The sequence below is a fragment of the Esox lucius genome, chromosome 4, assembly GCF_011004845.1.
Source record: "Esox lucius isolate fEsoLuc1 chromosome 4, fEsoLuc1.pri, whole genome shotgun sequence".
In the NCBI taxonomy this organism is placed as follows: Eukaryota; Metazoa; Chordata; class Actinopteri; order Esociformes; family Esocidae; genus Esox; species Esox lucius.
Window position 1 is genome coordinate 26,753,150 of NC_047572.1, and position 18,244 is coordinate 26,771,393.

At 40.4% G+C, this 18,244-nt stretch overlaps 1 protein-coding gene across 10 annotated transcripts in view; it reads right to left on the reverse strand.

Annotated features, from left to right (window-relative positions):
- Nucleotides 1–9,067, reverse strand: part of gria2b (glutamate receptor, ionotropic, AMPA 2b) — a 52,051-nt gene extending 42,984 nt beyond the window's left edge. For 3 of the 10 annotated variants that reach the window (XR_002196710.2, XM_010899867.4, XM_010899895.3), the window contains exons 1-2: nt 8,566–9,065; nt 8,303–8,443 (exon numbers count right to left, since the gene is read on the reverse strand). Coding sequence is in view for 9 of the 10 variants with exons in the window: in XM_010899867.4 (XP_010898169.1) it covers nt 8,303–8,443; nt 8,566–8,650 (226 nt within the window). In the remaining variant the exon portion in view is untranslated. Of the gene's footprint in view, nt 1–8,302; nt 8,444–8,565 lie in introns of all 10 variants that reach the window. The other 7 variants (XM_020046083.2, XM_020046082.2, XM_010899911.4 and 4 more) reach the window with 4 other exon arrangements.
- Nucleotides 9,068–18,244: the final 9,177 nt, after the last annotated feature.

Below are 18,244 nucleotides of genomic sequence, written 5' to 3' on the forward strand. Positions count from 1 at the left end.
AAATGGTTATCAAATCGTTGAGGGGATCTAAGCCTTAACAACACACACCCTAGCTTTCACATCACCACAATTTGTTAATCCATTAAACATGTTTGCATAAGCTGAGGTATTTTATTTTCATATGCAGTAGTATATAATTTTAAGATGCTGAGGTATATTATTTTAAGATGCTGAGGTATATTACTTTAAGATGCTGAGGTATATTATTTTCATATTCTGAGGTATATTATTTTCATATTCTGAGGTATATTATTTTCCTGTAGTAATGCTCAGGATACATCCCAGCACACGGCTTCAGATAAAGCACAAGTTGATCCTAAACAGCAATATTCCCTTTCATTGCCATGACTACCATAAAACTACACTGACTGAAAACGTAATTGAAATGTTGCATTGTGCTAAGGACTATCATTAATTGCATTTGTTGTGCTTCGGTTAATTGAAGAACAACACCGTTAATGTTGGTGCACATTTGGAAGCGTGGATATTATGGAAAGCCAAATGGAACTTCAGGGTCACTGTCTATCAATACAAACCTAGTCAGTCACCACAAAATGACACAAAATGTCTATGAGAGCTGTGGAGCAGGCTAAGCTGTGTTGAGCCACTAAAGGACTGTATTATGCTCTTAATTTTTTTTCAATGTCTTTGAAGTTATAGACTCATATACACAACCTTCCCTGCAGAACAATTACTTGTTTTCCATTGACTGCAACCTACAGCAAAATCAAGACGTGCTCTACTAAAATGGAATAAAGGCTGGAATCAGCATAACTGAACGAGAACTTTCAAGGAGAACCATAAATTTTCCTATATTTATGTTCCCTCAGTTCTATGTTCCCTATGTCCTGTTTCCTTAGTTCTTTCTTCTCTAAATCCTGTTCCCTCAGTTCTATGTTCCCTGCACCTCATGTTCCATCAGTGTTACAATATGTTCCCTCTGTTCTATATTCCCTCAGCCCTATGTTCCATCAATACTGGCTTCAATCGGTCCTATATTCCCTCAGTCTGACCTATGTTGCCTTAACCCCAGGTTTCCTGTGTTCCATAGGGCTAAGGAAACATAGGGGAGAGCCAAAGTTGGACTAAAGTTCTGGGTTAGGGGAAAGTTCACTACAAACCCGGCATAAGGAAACGTGTTCGTTATTCCAGCTTACACACAATCCAAACATGGCCTGTGCCATGCCGGTTGTTACATTTCTAAGTTCATTTCTAGTTTCATGGTTTCTATGTTCTGTTCTGTTCCCCTTAGTTTATTGGTTTCAACTGTCCAGTTAAAGCCCCTTTATGTAAGTCACCTCTGCGCCTGTGTCCTGCTATCCTCGAGAACGTGAGAACGTGAAACACATAATTCAAACATGTTCTATGCAGGAACGCCACCAGGCTGTTTACCTAAATGGGTTTAGGTTTCTATTACTGTGGGAGAGTAGGTGAAAACATTTCAACACTGTGCCGTGTGTTTGTGCTAGAGTAGCACATCTAATACGTTACAACGTATTAGGTTTGAAGCCATATCATTTTACAGTGGAGTCGACCGAGCCTAGTCTCACCTCAAAGGTCAGCCGTACTGGAAACCATTTACTGGATGGAACACAATTATTTCTACTTTCTTTCCGAGGAGTAGGGCAGAGCAGAAATCGAACTGTCAGGTAATTTATGCAACTCGCCCCTCTCTCCCTCTGCCATTCTGTGTAGCAGGAAAAGAAATACAGGAGCCTCATAATAGGTGGGGGTTTATGGGGGCAGTCAACCTGGAAAATGTCACGCCCGGATAGGCATGGATGGCTACTGTACAGCTTATTGTAACGGTAAAGTGACATTTCTACTAGCTCAGCCTGTTTCTGAGGTCTCCTTAGGCCTTGGAAATCCACAGTACCTCAGGAACCTAACCACGCACGGTCCTGTATGGGTCAGTGTTTCTACAGCCGCACGCGGACCGTGTTGGCTACCTCTGTTCTGATGACCAGTATGTACAGTATTTTCATGCACTGTAATTGTGTTACTGTTCCTACTAGTGAACACATATCACACGCTAGCCAGCTTCATCGATTCCCCACTAAATAATAGTCCAGGATGTTAGTCGACCCACAGGGCTGAAATGTTCTTCATTCCACCTGTTGAGTGATTTATTCACTCTTCACCCGCGGGGAACCGCAGGCAACCACACACACACACACACGCGCGCACACACACCCACACACATCCACACACAACCTGACACTTTGTCTTTTCCTCGCCACAGCCTTCCCTGGCAACCAGGGTGACAAATTCAACAAAGTGAGCTCCTACCTATGGCCTTACAGGGTTCCCCGGGACAAATAACCCTGGGGCTATTTAACTGAACAGGATTGAATCACACTGTCAGGTAAAGTGGGAGGGGAGCAGAGCACTGGACAGCTAAACATATTGTGACAGGCCCTATGGAGAGCATCCCCCACACACAGGCACAAATGCACACCCTCTATCGATTAAACACCTTTTTGGATAGACATGATTCATTCGTCCCTGTCAGTCTCATAGGTGGCCTTACGTAAGCCATTTCAATGGGTTGTTTGAATGGAGAATGACACAGTTCTCGCCATCTCTTTATCTATCTGGCTGGGTTTCTCAATGCCTCCCGCGCTGTTCCTCCTCCAACGCCCACTCTCTGTGCTTCTCTGCCCTTCAGTCTTTCACACTCTCTCCTTTTCTCGCTCTTTTTCTTTTTCTCTCGTTCTCTCAGGCTTACAAGCGCACAAACACAGACATACAAACACAGACACACACACAGAGATACACACAAACAGAACAAAAAGCTTTTGAAGAGAACCAATAATAACAGTTAAACCTACAACAACATCCCAATTCAAATTGAAAGAAAGTCTAGGAGGGGTAATGAATACCTACAGAAAATATGCATGTAGTTTTATTAATAAATGCACCCCCACAGCAAATATACAGATTAGAACAAACAAAATAAATTATTTGCACATTCAAAATTGATTCAGTATTACATTGACTATAAAAATTATTAATTATATCAAGATTCCCAGCGGATAGGGCATTATGAATCATTATTGCCAAACCTTTAAATTAAAAGATTTTTCCTAAAAAAGGGTAAACCCAGATGGTGAAATTAAATGCAACATGATTATGTGCATGAATATTGAAAAGATGTGAAGTTCATAAGAGCACATCAAATTTGGTGTTCAATGAAAGCTAAGATTCTATATTATTTTTGTGTTTTTATAAGACATATTGGACATAATTGTTTGACTATTTTCCATCCTAAAAGTACGGAAAAAGCCAAGGCTTACATTTTAATTTAACATGCAAATAATGTCTACCTATATGTACCTAATCAGGAAACTTCTTTCTATAATAGTCTTTGAAATATAATAAAGAGAAGGTCTTGAGCTTTTGAAAATAAATTGTCACAAAAACAGATGGGATTGAAACATACTTCTGTAGCGAAACTTTATATTTTTAATGTTCTTCAAGTAAATCTGTTTCTGTATTACACTCAGTGGAAATGTTTAAATGTCGTTTTTTAAACTAACGTGATTGTTTAAAATGCATTTTTCAAATGCCTCAGCATTTTGTCTGTTATCCTAGTATTACTCTCATACTATTTCTAAGCCAATAGGAAGACACACCTGTATTTCTCTATCCAAAGTGTGTTCCATCATGTCCTTACTTGGACTAGGCAGCACAATAAATCTGGCATTGTCTACCTTGTGTTGTCTGGGATGTTCTGAATTGTAGCCATTTATTCTAATGGTAGTAAGACTCAGATGTCAAGGACTGCTTATACTAGTACTCCATCTCCTTGGTAAAGGAGTGCTCTGCCTTCAGAGAGTCAACTGGAACAAGGGCTGTGAGTAAGTAGAGCTGTTTCCACAGTGCCTTCTACCCTTGGGTGTGCAAGGCTACGTGTTGATAATGAATATGTGCAGCCAGGCCTTTTGTTTTTTCAGGTCCTAGGTCAGATTAAACATACAATTCATGAAGACGCACTCCCATAGACATTCTAATTTTTTCCTTTAATGGTTAGTGTTAGGAATGGCGATGTAAAACTGACTCTAGATCTGTGACTTTGCCTGGACCTACTGGTGTGTCACTTACTGAATGGCAAACACAGGGGATTTTAAATTCACAAAATGTACATGACAAGGTTCACTATCCTCTTTCTGGTTTAAAATAGTGTTACAGCCTACAAATACAAGAAAGCAAGATCAAAGCCCAGTGCTGTTTTGATTAAATAACTAGCTTTCACAACCAGGGATATTTATCCATGGGGAATCCATATTAAGCCCATCTTCATGAACACACTTGAATTGACTGCCGCGTAGCTAGATAGAGTACCAAGTTGAGTATAGGTTGTTGCGCCGACTCAACTTGATAAAAAAGCATTTGAATGTGTACTTTGTTGATTCAGCTAAGGACGATGCACTTACATGTTGACGGACAATTACACAGTATCTCACAGAAGTTAGTACACCCCTGACATTTTTGCAAATATTTGATTATATCTTTTCATGTGACAACACTGAGGAAATGACACTCTGCTACAATGTAAAGTAGTAAGTGTACAGCTTGTATAACAGTGTAAATTTGCTGTCCCCTCAAAATAACACAACACACAGCCATTAATGTCTAAACCGCTGGCAACAAAAGTGAGTACACCCCTAAGTGAAAATGTCCAAATTAGGCCCAATTAGCCATTTTCCCTCCCTGGTGTCATGCGACTCGTTAGTGTTACAAGGTCTCAGGTGTGACTGGGGAACAGGTGTGTTAAATTTGGTGTTATCGCTCTCACACTCCCTCATACTGGTTACTGGAAGTTCAGCATGACACCTCATGGCAAAGAACTCTCTGAGGATCTGAAAAAAAGAATTGTTGCTCTACATAAAGATGGCCTAGGCCATAAGAAGATTGTCAAGACCCTGAAACTGTGTTGCAGCACGGTGGCCAGGACCATACAGCGGTTTAACAGGACAGGTTCCACTCAGAACAGGCCTCGCCATGGTCGACCAAAGAAGTTGAGTGCACGTGCTAAGCGTCATATCCAGAGGTTGTCTTTGAGAAATAAATGTATGGGTGCTGCTAGCATTGCTGCAGAGATTGAAGGGGTGGGGGGTCAGCCTGTCAGTGCTCAGACCATATGCCACACACTCCATCAAATTGGTCTGCATGGCTGTCGTCCCAGAAGGAAGCCTTTTCTAAAGATGATGCACAAGAAAGCCCGCAAACAGTTTGCTGAAGACAAGCAGACTAAGGACATGGATTATTGGAACCATGTCCTGTGGTCTGATGAGACCAAGATAAACGAAATTTGTTCAGATGGTTTCAAGCGTGTGTGGCGGCAACCATGTGAGGCTTGCCTACAGTCAAGCATGGTGGTGGGAGTGTCATGGTCTGGGGCTTCATGAGTGCTGCAGGCACTGGGGAGCTACGGTTCATTGAGGGAACAATGAATGCCAACGTGTACTGTGACATACTGAAGCAGAGCATGATCCCCTCCCTTCGGAAACTGGGTAGCAGGGCAGTATTCCAACATGATAACGACCCAAACACACCTCCAAGACGACCACTCCCTTGCTAAGGAAGCCGAGGGTAAAGGTGATGGACTGGCCAAGCGTGTCTCCAGACCTAAACCCTATTGAGCATCTGTGGGGCATCCTCAAACGGAAGGTGGAGGAGTGCAAGGTCTCTAACATCCACCAGCTCTGTGATGTCGTCATGGAGGAGTGGAAGAGGACTCCAGTGGCAACCTGTGAAGCTCTGGTGAACTCCATGCCCAAGAGGGTTAAGACAGTGCTGGAAAATAATGGTGGCCACACAAAATATTGACACTTTGGACCTAATTTGGACATTTTCACTTAGAGGTGTACTCACTTTTGTTGCCAGCAGTTTAGATATTAATGGCTGTGTATTGAGTTATTTTGAGGGGACAGCATATTTACACTGTTATACAAGCTGCACACTCACTACTTTACATTGTAGCCAAGTGTAATTTCTTCAGTGTGGTCACATGAAAAGATATAATAAAATATTAGCAAAAATGTGAGGAGTGTACTCACTTTTGTGAGACACTGTATAAAGAGACAAAAGTGTTTGCCAATTAGCACACTATTCTGTTTGCAGCGCACAACCCAGCCCTATACAGCTGTAGTACACTACATAGAAAGGCGACATTTTGGATTCAGTTTAGCTTTAAGAGTGTACACGGCAGGCTAAGGTGCACTGAGGGCTGGCTAAAGCCATTTATGCCTGGCACCATTTCCTAGCCTACCTAATGATTCACAGGATCCTCTACAATTGTCAGATATGCATTCAATTACAATGCAGCACAGTAAACTGACTACAGATATTTTGTCACTATTATAAGATATTCGCTTTTGATAATTTGTGAAACGCTTACAGGCTTGCACACACACAGAGGAATATACAGTAACAGTACACATGAACAGTAACCATATGCCCACCCTCCTGGAGCTGACAGCAGGTCCAGAAGGTACTCTTAACTCATAGCTTTTATACATTGTAGATGTTCAACTCGGGCCCAGCCATATTAGTCAAATGTATGTTTACATGACAGTTAATTGGTATGGTAACTATTAGCATACAACGACAATAAGCCAGGAATGGAAATATACTCCGAACATTGCATAAATTAATTTGAGATAACGCCCATTTAATTCATCAGATTAAGAATGGCATATTTGTAGAGGAATCATATGCAATCAATTCGGTTAGTGCACTGCTTGTTAATGTAGCTAATTAGTTTTTCATCACAGGGATCACCGCAGAAAAATGTCCAATTTAGTGGTTACTCTGTTAGAACCTAAAGACTCCCCAACGTTGTGTCTGGCCTTCTAACATTGCAGTGCCATCTACTGGATTAAAACAGTAGCCTACAAACATGCTCTCGCTTACTAAATAAATACGCTATTTAGCATATGAAAGAAATGCAGACACATAGACTATATCTCCGTGTTGTATTGCTAAAATCCTTTTATCCTTTTCGGCACAACATTCTTTTATCATTTCCGGTACATGTTTCTAAACGGCCATGCCGTTTAAATGCCATGTGCTGAACTGGTCATGCAAACGTGAAATTTACAATGAATCCGTCTGCCTCTACATTATTATACATATAGTCTACTAAGGGAGTGAAGGCATACATGCCTTAAAGAACAACATATGACATCCCTCATTAGGAATTTATGTTGTTGCTTAAATCCCAACCGGTGATAATTGACATATCGTTGCCTCTCGGTAGATAGCGTCACAGGCACAAGCTTTTATGGAAAAGATAGCTTCAACGCAACAAGCTTTTATGGAAAGTGTAAAATTCATATAGATAATCTAATCAATGCACATACTAATCAAAAGACCCTTTGATATCACCCCTGAGACGTTTTCTCCAAAACCGACTGTCGCTTGGCAACAGCTAGAAATGGGTTGCACATTCATGGGAGAGCGCGCGCTCTGCTCAGTGCACAGATCTTAAATAAATGGTAATATATTGTCCTTTCGAAAAAGCATATTCTTTTAGTAAATTATTCACAAAATGTATTGAGAAAATGCGTTTCATAAGGAGATGAAATAACGTGTGTTCGGGATGTGGTAGGCATTCCAAAATTACTGAAATTACTGGTTATATGCAATGGTCTTTACTTTCCCTGCCTGTAGTGAATACACCTTAATTGTTGTCTTGTTGAATCCGTTATTTTCACCTAGCTTGTTTCTTCCAGATACTTATATAGAATGTATATACCTGATGTTGGATATAAAGCATTTTGCATACTAATATAATGCCGAAATACTGATAATAAATGCATATAGGCCTATTAAATGTGTCCAAGACAATGCGTTTTAACCGGCTTGCATGCCTTTTGAGATCATTTGATATAACATGCTCTGGCCATATTTTAAAAAGATACAACTTTAATTAATTTGATTAAAATAGAAACTAAACCACAATGGACATTCCCTGTGCTTATTATGCAATACGTCGAGAGAGCATCACGGTGACTATTACTGTGGAAACCAACTTCAACTTGTCTCGAAAAAGCAAATACTATCCTCGTCCACAATAATTGTATTTCACAAAGACACATAGCCATATTCCCTGTCTTTCGACATCTGATAATTAAAATAGTCAGTACACAAATTAACCATTAATTAAATAGTCCAATACTTACAAATCGATCAATTACATATTTTGTTGTGTTTTTGTATTGTTTTGTAAACGATTTGCATTGTTCCTAATTCATTGCATTGTTCAAAGACATGACATGGGCAACACATTACTCACAGCAATTGGTGACGGCAAAACTGTTCGCTACTTCCAGATTGTCAATATGGGGCGTCAATCTGAATTCGGGTGTGCCGAATTGAACCATTCCTATTCGAAATGCACTGTACTCCTGATCAGCACCTCTTGGAAAGAGTCCACCTGTAATACAACAAATAATTGGAGTACTTCAATATAATTGTGCTTATAGCCAATTCAAATGTGTTATGTATGTCCAAAGGTGTATCGTAGAAATGAAGTAGCCAAATTTGGTTAATACATACCAATTTGTACACTTTGAGAGCCACCAAGCGCCAAACCCCATAAAACCGTTAAAAAGAAAACGGATAAATTCATAAACTTAGGCATTTCCGCGAAAATGTGCCAACATCCACCCAGTAACGTCAATATTCCTTGTTTTCTCAGTAACAGTCTATTAGATCCGATACATATTGGAGACTTGCAGGCAGGGAAAAATCACTGGTGACTGTTTCTGCAGGTGGTTGTTGTATAGCAAAAGAGGTCTACTGCTCGGGGTCCCCAGGTCCAGCAGCAGTGAAGGAATGGTATAACGTAGATTAACTGTCTCTTCCACTCCTCTTTCTCGCGCTACGGTCCTGTGTGTCGTCGATACCTCCTTAAACGCGCAGGAACACTGCACGTCTCCACTCCGCGCGCTGGAGATCATTCAGCATCACCGACAAGCGACGAATGTTAACTAGAAGCGTAAAGACACGAGAGTTGCCGACCGCGGGCTCTACTTCCTTCCATCACGACTTCACAGGGATGATTAGTGTGTACACGTTTAATTGTTGGTTATAAATATGTGGAATCTTTTTTGGGGGGACGGGGACGGGGGGACGGGGACGACCTGCTACAATTCAGGGCAGAACATAAGGTCTATCAGTCTCATCCTCTTCAGCCGAACGTTAACACGGCATTATTCAGGGTTCGACCCGTTGATTCACGAGCAAATAAGCTAAGTAGGACGTTAATTAAATCTTGTATATTATTGTGTGATAATCCTACATCAGACACACAATCATGTACAGTATAAGCAAACAACAGTCATGCCAGTCAGTTCCTTAATTGTACATACAGTAGCGGTGTGTCGTTATCACAAACTGGTAGCTGTGCCAGCTATTGACCAATGCCTTTCTATAGACCTGAAACATTGATACTGACACATTTAAATTGCACTTCAGGAACTAAACAACAGTCGCTTTATCCAGCAGTAGCTTTTCCTAATGAAAATCAATATTGTCGCTTTCAGTGCTACCAAAATATAAGAAACGAAAAACAAACTGATGATATTCAGGTAGCAGGCAGATCTATATTCAGGTTCTGTAACAGGCAGATCGTGAGGTATTTCATGTTTAGCCCTATAAGTGAATATTTTGTCGTTTGTTTGTGTGTGAATGTGATCCTTAACTGTGTATATTTCGGGACCTGTTGTCTCACAAAGATAATGTAATATAGAAAACAGGCCCCACATATTTTGTGTGCAATTCGAGTAGGAAGAATGCGACTTCTAGCGTAGAGGCTAGGTTAAAGGAAAATAGTTGATCATTCTTTTAGAATTGGGGTTACTTTTAGGTTTGAGCATTAACGGTTAAGTTTCCCCTTACCATTAACTAAGTTAATGTTAGTTAGAATACGTTCATGCATAAAAGTTACCTTATTGAGGTTAAAGATAGGGTTAAGTAAAGATTAAGGTTATCTTTTAATATTAGATTGTATATTTGCCAAAATTTGTTTACTTAATCAAATATTTGTTTAGTACTGTGCTCAACAGTTTATGTGCCTGCGTGTGGTAATGGAGTAGCCTAGCCTTTTACATATTGTGACAGTAACTGAGAGCTGGTTAGAATCCCTGAGCTGACCAAGTGATTTGGCAATCTGCCCTTTAGCAAGGCTCTAAAGCCGACTTGCTCCAGGGAAGCTAGCAATAATGTCAGATCCTTGGCTCTGAACCAAATCCCCAACAGTGTTTCTGAGGGCCCTATGAGAATAAACGTGCAATAAAAATATCTGTGTTGTCTAGCTGTTAACAGTCTGGATGTAGCTTTGGTATGGTGATCATAGTACTGTTAGCCTCTGAAAGAGAAATAGCCTATGAAAGGAACTGGAGAGACTTGGAGTCAACTAGGACCTTGATGGAGGGCAGGTGGCAGACAAATGCATTGCAGTTAACTGCAGAAACAAATTAATCAGACTGTGATAGAGGATGTGAGGATGGACTCTACAACTGATGTGTGAAGCCAAGTCAGGATTAACTGGGAGGTTATTTATTTTTTCAGCTGCCAAATGTCGTACTTCCCTGTCGTTCCTCCTTCTTCCTCTCCTTCTTCCTCTCCTCCTTTTTCTTTGCTGCGATGTTGTCTTCACGCCTGGGATTGTGGGAGATGATGGTCCCTGGGAATCTGAATGATTCAACCAAACTGACAGGTCAGGCTGTTGAAGGCAATGGTAGTAGACTTTTGGGGGCAGTGAAGTGGCAAGACATTATTCTGGCTCATAGCTGTCAGCATCAAGGACAGCAGTCATACGATTCAATCTCCTAGGTTTCAGGACCACAAACAGCAAGGGTTGACAATGTCTTTAGATGTCTACGAAGTGGCAAGATGTTGAAAGATAATGATAGCACAGGTTGTCTTGTTATTGGCGGTGGTGCCGTTCCTAAGGTAGCACAGTGTTAGAGAACAATTATATTAGCTCGTAGCTTTCAGTGCTATAAACAGTGGTAGAAAAATAGAAACATATAGATGTCATCACCATGGACAGCGGCTGAATGGTGCAAAATAATAGCTGTCATCACCATGGACAGCGGCTGAATGGTGCAAAATAATAGCTGTCATCACCATGGACAGCGTTTAAGTGGTAACAATTCCGAGCTTTCAGCGCCACGCGCAGAAGTTGAATAATTGAAACTCGTGGCTTTCGGTGCCATGGACGGCGGTTGACTGATACAAACTCGCGGGTTTCAGTGTCCTGGACCGTAGTAGATCGGTGCGTACCGTACAGCCTTTAGAACCATGATCAGCAGTTGAGTGATACACCGCGAGAAGCCGAGTGACACGGGGTTATCTCGTAGTTTTCAGGGGCGCCACTGACAGTGGTTGAATCACTAACGGCTTGACGTGCATGTCTACATGTGTGCTGATGGGTAGGGGTGTACGTCGGTGTTGATAGGGTTAACTAGTGTCCCTCGTTGGATGCTTCTCAGTGCCAGCAGTGATGGCTTTCAGACCGCGCTGCATAACTGAGGGTAGTAACCTTTTTTACAGCTGTAAGTCACTCCGGATAAGACCATCTGCTAAATGAAAAAAATATCTAATAATGATAATGTATATACTACATTGAGAATATACTGTACAGTGAAGTAATAATCATATCTTTGTCCTACATTTATGCGTTAAGCCCAAGTCAGTCATTGACCTTTTGACCATTTCCAGTGTGCTTTATGTGACCGTATATCATATAGCAGAAATGTATTTGAGGTGAGAGTGCTACAAAAACACCATGGTATACTGATCATATACAAGTACCAGAATACAAATGCAGGATGTACATCAAAAAAACGTCCAGTCAGGCTGATTACAAAGTTTACAGAGCGACTAAATAGTGCCTTCACGTTTAGATAGCTAGTTGAGAAAAACCACACAACCAAGTGACAATAGGTATATTTCGCTCATTGAACTAGCTATCGGCAATGTCAGTGCCAGAGAAAAAAAGTGCTTGCATTTATTGGTGAAAGGCAATGATCTAAGGATGTTTCTGGCTGGTTGGATCAACATCAGGGGATGCCCAGCATCATGAGGACCCCTTCCACTCCTGTTGCCTCAGTGAACCCAGGATGCTGGGTTATTGTTGAATCAATTACTCCGCCTGGGATCTGTGATGCCACACTCTTCTAGTTAATATTCATAGCTTTCTGCTTGGTCTGGTTCTCAACCAGATCTCCATCTGTAGCCCTTCATATATTACAGATGCAGAATACGTGTCTACTAGTGTGTAAATACTTTTCTTTTTCTTGCCAATAATGTATTATTTTTTAATTGCAATTCCAATGCAATTTCTTGAAATTGTATGTGAAGTATCTTATGGTAATTGGGCTTGCTCATAACTGTTCCCATTACATTCATTGTTCAATGTAATTAAAATGTAATTGACATTATAACACTTCAGGCTCACATGCAACTTCCTAAGCGGAGGGTTGGTGTTGGGAGGAGGGTTTGGGTGATTGCTGTTGACAGGTCAGGCTGTGCTGACAGTGAGAACAGAAAAAAGACATCTAACAATAACTATAACTGCCATGTATCAGATATAGCAAGACCAGTGGCAATGGGGACTTTCCTAATAAGATGCTTTTAACTGTTATTGTGAATTAAAATATGAACAAATGAATAATAATATATTATTATTATTGTTGTTGTTATTATTACTATCAATTAAAAAATCCTGTTTTATGTGATTATAATTTTTTGGGCATTCAAAAGCAGGGACTGGCAAGTACGAATATGGTAGAGTTTACCGCATGTATCTTGTGTATATGAAAACATATACATAAAAACGTGCAACATTTGTTTCACAACTGTACAGTTGCAGTACAGTAGCTACGTTGATATGAGCTTCGGTAGCAGTTGTTCTTCTATCATAGAGTTCCAGCTCCCTTAGGCTCATTGCTGCACGCTGATATTACACGGTTAAGCCCAAGAACTTCCACAAGAACATAGAGAATAGAGGCTGTGTGATGATGTCGGCTTAGGCAGAAACTGTTTGAAGCAGAAAGCAAGATAAGACCGTACTGAGGAATATGCAAAAGCCATCTGTGAAGAGTTGGGAGTATGCTGCTGACCTAGGAAAAATTTAGTTTATGAAATTATGCACTTTTTTTAAGAAAATATATTTTGAACCTCAAACCTGTAATCCAGTGACAAAATCACCAATAGTAGCCAGATGTAGTAAAGTGGTGGGACATGCTTTATTTAATTTAAAACGTAAATACTGAGGTTGATCAACAAGATGCATCAACTCATTTGGGTAAAAAAATTGCCCAATGTGTTATTTATAGAAATGTCCATGTTTTTTCAATAGTGTTGTCACACTCATCTGAATCTTTTAGTATCAGGCATTAGCACATCGAATAAAATGGGTCACAAGTCACAGCGGCTTGCAAAAGTGAAAAGTTAATAACAATGTTAACAAAATGATTTATAATACCTCAATATGAGGTGATATCTGGCTTCTTACCAAACCATTTTTCAGGAATACATTTTTGGTTTACAAACAATAACCAGCTCGTTTTCAGTCACCGGATTCTTAGAAACAGGAAGTTGTTGTGTGTGATGCTCACATGCTTTAGATGAGCCGCTTTAAAGTACGCATGCCCCGTGAGGTTTCAGTGTAGGGGTTCAAACCAGGTGATAACAGCATGAAAATTGAAAGTGGGTAAAATATGGGTGAATATAAGATTATTTTTCACCTTGATCCTAATCATACTCAGGCATATAATTACAATAGTCCTAAAATTCAAAACTGGTTTGTGTTAATTCTTCATATTGCGTTAAACAACAGCATGTTAGGTATAAATTAAGGGATAATACTTTTCAGGTGTACCTGAATGTGTAAGTCCGACATTCGAAAGTAAATCAGAATCTGAAGTACATTTACCTATGCCCAGCATTTTACTTGGTATAAATGTTTGGCTATTGGTACACAATATATAGGGCCATTATACACAATAGGAAAAGACTACGCAAATCTACTTGAGGTGACATAAATTATGTAGATTAAGCAGTACGGCTTATAGACACCTGACCTACCACAAGGAGTCGCTAGAGTGCAATAATTAGAGATGCCCTCAAAGACCTCTGAACATCGTGGTATGCCATGAGCAATGTTCAAACGCCAAGCCGTAACAACGCATTGGCACTGCAAAGAACAGATTTACACCACAAGGGCAGTGAGATCGAAAACACTGTGTTTTTGGAGGAGCTTGGAAATCTCAGTGTTACTCCTCTTTAATAGTATTTGTAGTGGAAGAATCAATGTGATATCCCGATGGTTCTATATTAGAAGCAACTTCTTGCTCACTTTTAAAAATAAACATTTATTTATATTACAATTGTTAATGCCGGCGGTGGCTTTTCTTGTCCAAGAGACATCATGCCTGACCTTCTCAGCTAGAGAGAGTAGGATGCTTTTAGATTCTTGATATGACTGCTTCTCTTTCTCAAAGGAGCCAACCATGTAGGATTCCACTGCATATGGTGACATGCAGCCCAACATTTGGAGCCTATGGTCTCTGGGCTGTGGTTCACAAGCACAACAGAATAGAGAGTGTGTAATGCTGTTTTTTTCTAATACTCATTGTGTTTTTGGAATTTCAGTGGTGCTCAAGGATGCACATTAGACATAGCCAAACTCTAAGAATCAGAATGCATGTACATAAAACAACGTGATTTTTACGATTATTGTGCCTCAAATCAATTGCAAAGGCCTTATCTAAATGTTGGGGGGCGGGGGGGGGGCATTTCTGTGGTGGGAGACAGTTAGCACTGTTTACATATTTCACAGCCCTTCCAGCTTTCCAGAAGGGTCTTTTTCTATTTATCTCTTCAGTGATTGGAAGCGGTATTTCATATTTTATAGCCCTTCCAGGCTTTCTCAAAGGGTGTTTCGTTTCTTCTCTGTTTCTTTCTCAATTTCATTATTATTTGTATGCTGGTTTCCTCCCCTCCTCCCTCTCGCCCTTCATGCACTCAACCACCCGACGCTCCTTCCTTCTCCATCCACCGCTCTGTCTCCTCCCTCTCATGCTTGAGCAGAACTAACTTCATCACTCATGGCAACTGAGAGAAGAGTCATGGACGGTCCGGCAATCGGTTCGGTCCGCTCCAGCCCAAGCACACCACTGAGCCAAACAACACGATTCCTTTACAGGAAGTCACAACTGGACACTCTCCCTGCACTTCAGTCAGCTGTGCCCCGCACCTCAGTTGCCATGGCCCCAAGAGCGTGAACATTTAAAGAGGGACAACTGAATCGACCGTGGCCTCTAAAGAAAAACCACTTACTGGGACCTTGTTTATGTCAGGAATGTTTAAAACGAAACGGCTCAATTGGGATTAACATTATACAGAGACAACATCAATGAAGCTGGTCCCTTAAATGAAACACGCAGCCTAGTTTAATTTCAACTATGGTGCAGTATGCGTTTAACCTTTATTTTATTCAGTTACTATGATTATCTTTTATTTTCTAGATTATTTTCACTTAATTATTGTCTTAATGTCATTACCTCTACAGTTTCATCTGTCAATTGCAACCACATATAACAACTACATTTGAGTGTTGAATATTCCTACACCTAAAGGGATACATAATCAAAATAAACTACACTCCATAACCTGTAAAACACAAGATAGGGTTAGGAGGCAGGAATTTAAAGGAAATACAAGAGGCAGGTTGGCCTTTGAATCGTTTTGCAGAAGGCAGATCAGACTCAATTAAGTCTGATCTGCCTGTCCTCGCTAAACAAATGGGAGATTGCATTTAAGACGGTTACAGAAATGATTTTGGTTAGGGTTAGGTGTTAGGTAAGTGTTAAGTTTAAGATGAGGGTAGGCACCAGCACTAACCCCTCTCAGAGGATGCAGCAGAAATGTAAGCTCTTCCCTCAACAATGAGTTAAACACTCGTGTAATGTTTGCCTTTGGGGCAGAACAAGATACGTGAAAATAAAAACACATATAGCAACAACTCAGCCATTACCCCTGTATTAGCTAATCAGATATCACCCTGGTTTCTCACTGTTAACCTGCTGCCATCTGGTAAACCTGGAAATCATAGGGGTTGAGAGCAGGTGATAATAATTAACTCAAGTACATTATACAATCCAGTATGGGATAAGCTTTTAGGTCATCAGCTGAAGGTAATTGTCACCAAGGTTGGTTGGTTACTCGAGTGATGAAGGTGGAGGCGTCCATCTTTGATAAAAGGGGGGGGGGGGGGGGGGGGGGGCTGTCAGAGGTCATATTATATTAGCAATCCATCTTTGTTATATGTCATCCTGCATTGCTATAGCAGCAGGATGCCTGTGATAAAAGCTATACAGCTGTGTTTTAGCAACAGGAGGCCTGTGATATAAGTTATACAGCTGTGTTTTAGCAGCAGGAGGCCTGTGATAAAGGCTATGCAGCTGTGTTTTAACAGCTGGAGGTTTTTGATAAAGGTCATATAGCTGGGTTTTAGCAGCAGGAGGTCTTTGATAGAGGTTATTTAGCTGTGTTTTGGCAGCAGGAGGCCTGTGATATAAGTTAAACATCTGTGTTATAGCAGTAGGAGGTCTGTGTTAAAAGGTTATACAGCTGTGTTATAGCAGCAGGATGCCTCTGATAATGGTTATACAGCTGTGTTACAGCAGCAGGATGCCTGTGATAATGGTTATACAGCTGTGTTAAAGCAGCAGGATGCCTGTGATAATGGTTATACAGCTGTGTTAAAGCAGCAGGATGCCTGTGATAATGGTTATACAGCTGTGTTAAAGCAGCAGGATGCCTGTCATAATGGTTATACAGCTGTGTTAAAGCAGCAAGATGCCTGCAATAATGGTTATACAGCTGTGTTATAGCAGCCCAAGTTCAGACACAGCATTGTGGTGGCGGGGTTGGGGACCTACCGGGTGCAGATTCATTGCTACCTCAGTTCCGTCTGAGGTTGTGAAACAGTGACAATAATGAACAGCATGAGCACAATCTTTCAGCCGATTCATTAACAATGTTTATGCAATTGTGTTACTTTACAGTTCTTTTAGGTTTACACTGTTTATGGCATGGCTAACACAACAGCACCATGTTAACAAGAAATATCTGAAGTGATTTATAGTTACTACTTGATAAACTCAGATGAAAATGTACACATTTCTGGTTTACATTCATCTCTGTGGAATTTGACTATATATTCCCAAAGCATCACTTGTGTAGTTTCTGCTCTAAAGGAACCTTTTAGATTCTAAAAACGTGTGCATTCACCTCCTCTAGCCATTGATATTAAAAGATAGACATAATCCTCTAGTGGGCACTGCAGAGCTCCAAATCATTCTCTGAGGCTTTTAAAATAAGGTTAAAGGGAGCGTCTGTGGGAATAAGTCAATATTAATGACAAACCTATAAACTTTTTACCAAATCAATAAACCCACCATATTGTACCCTTAAGAAACATGGCATTTACAGACTGATATCACGATATCGGCATCTTCTGTGAAATCTAATATGTCATTTTTGTTAAACTTACACAATTATTTTGGGTTAGAATATCTGCCATGTGTCCTCATTCCAAAAGCATCTGTCTGCAAAAATGGTTGCCCACAGTGACAACTGAACTCTTCCCTGCACAAAGTCTGTTACCATGACAGCAACAGGAAAGGAGTCACAATTTTCTTTTATTTACCTTAATTTATTAAGGTTCTACAAGTCACTATTGTACATATTTGTTTGATAAATCAGATTATTCTGTATTCAAAACATATTGCCAATGAATATTGCCTAAAAATATTGCCTAAACCTACATTGAAATTACATTCACGTGATTTTCTTCTGTTCTTTCTATCCGATCAGCAAACCTCAGAATATGTCATTTGCCTCATTTATACGGGTCATTTGTGATGACATGAGGTCAGCATGCATTCTCAGTTCATTAAGTCAGAGACATATTTCATATTGAGGAGTCGTTCAATGGTACTCAAAGGCAAATATCGAAACATTTTCTATGTATAATTATTAGCATGTTGGGGGAGTAGGAGCGGGTCAAGCCTCTTGGGGTGGAACCAGCTGTGTGGCCTGCTTAATGAGCTGGTTGCTGGTAAATTCGTGGTCAGACACGGCCATGGGGAGGATGTAGGTCGATACATATTTCCCAATTAATCAATCTTGTGATCTTCCAGACATCTGTTTTGATGAG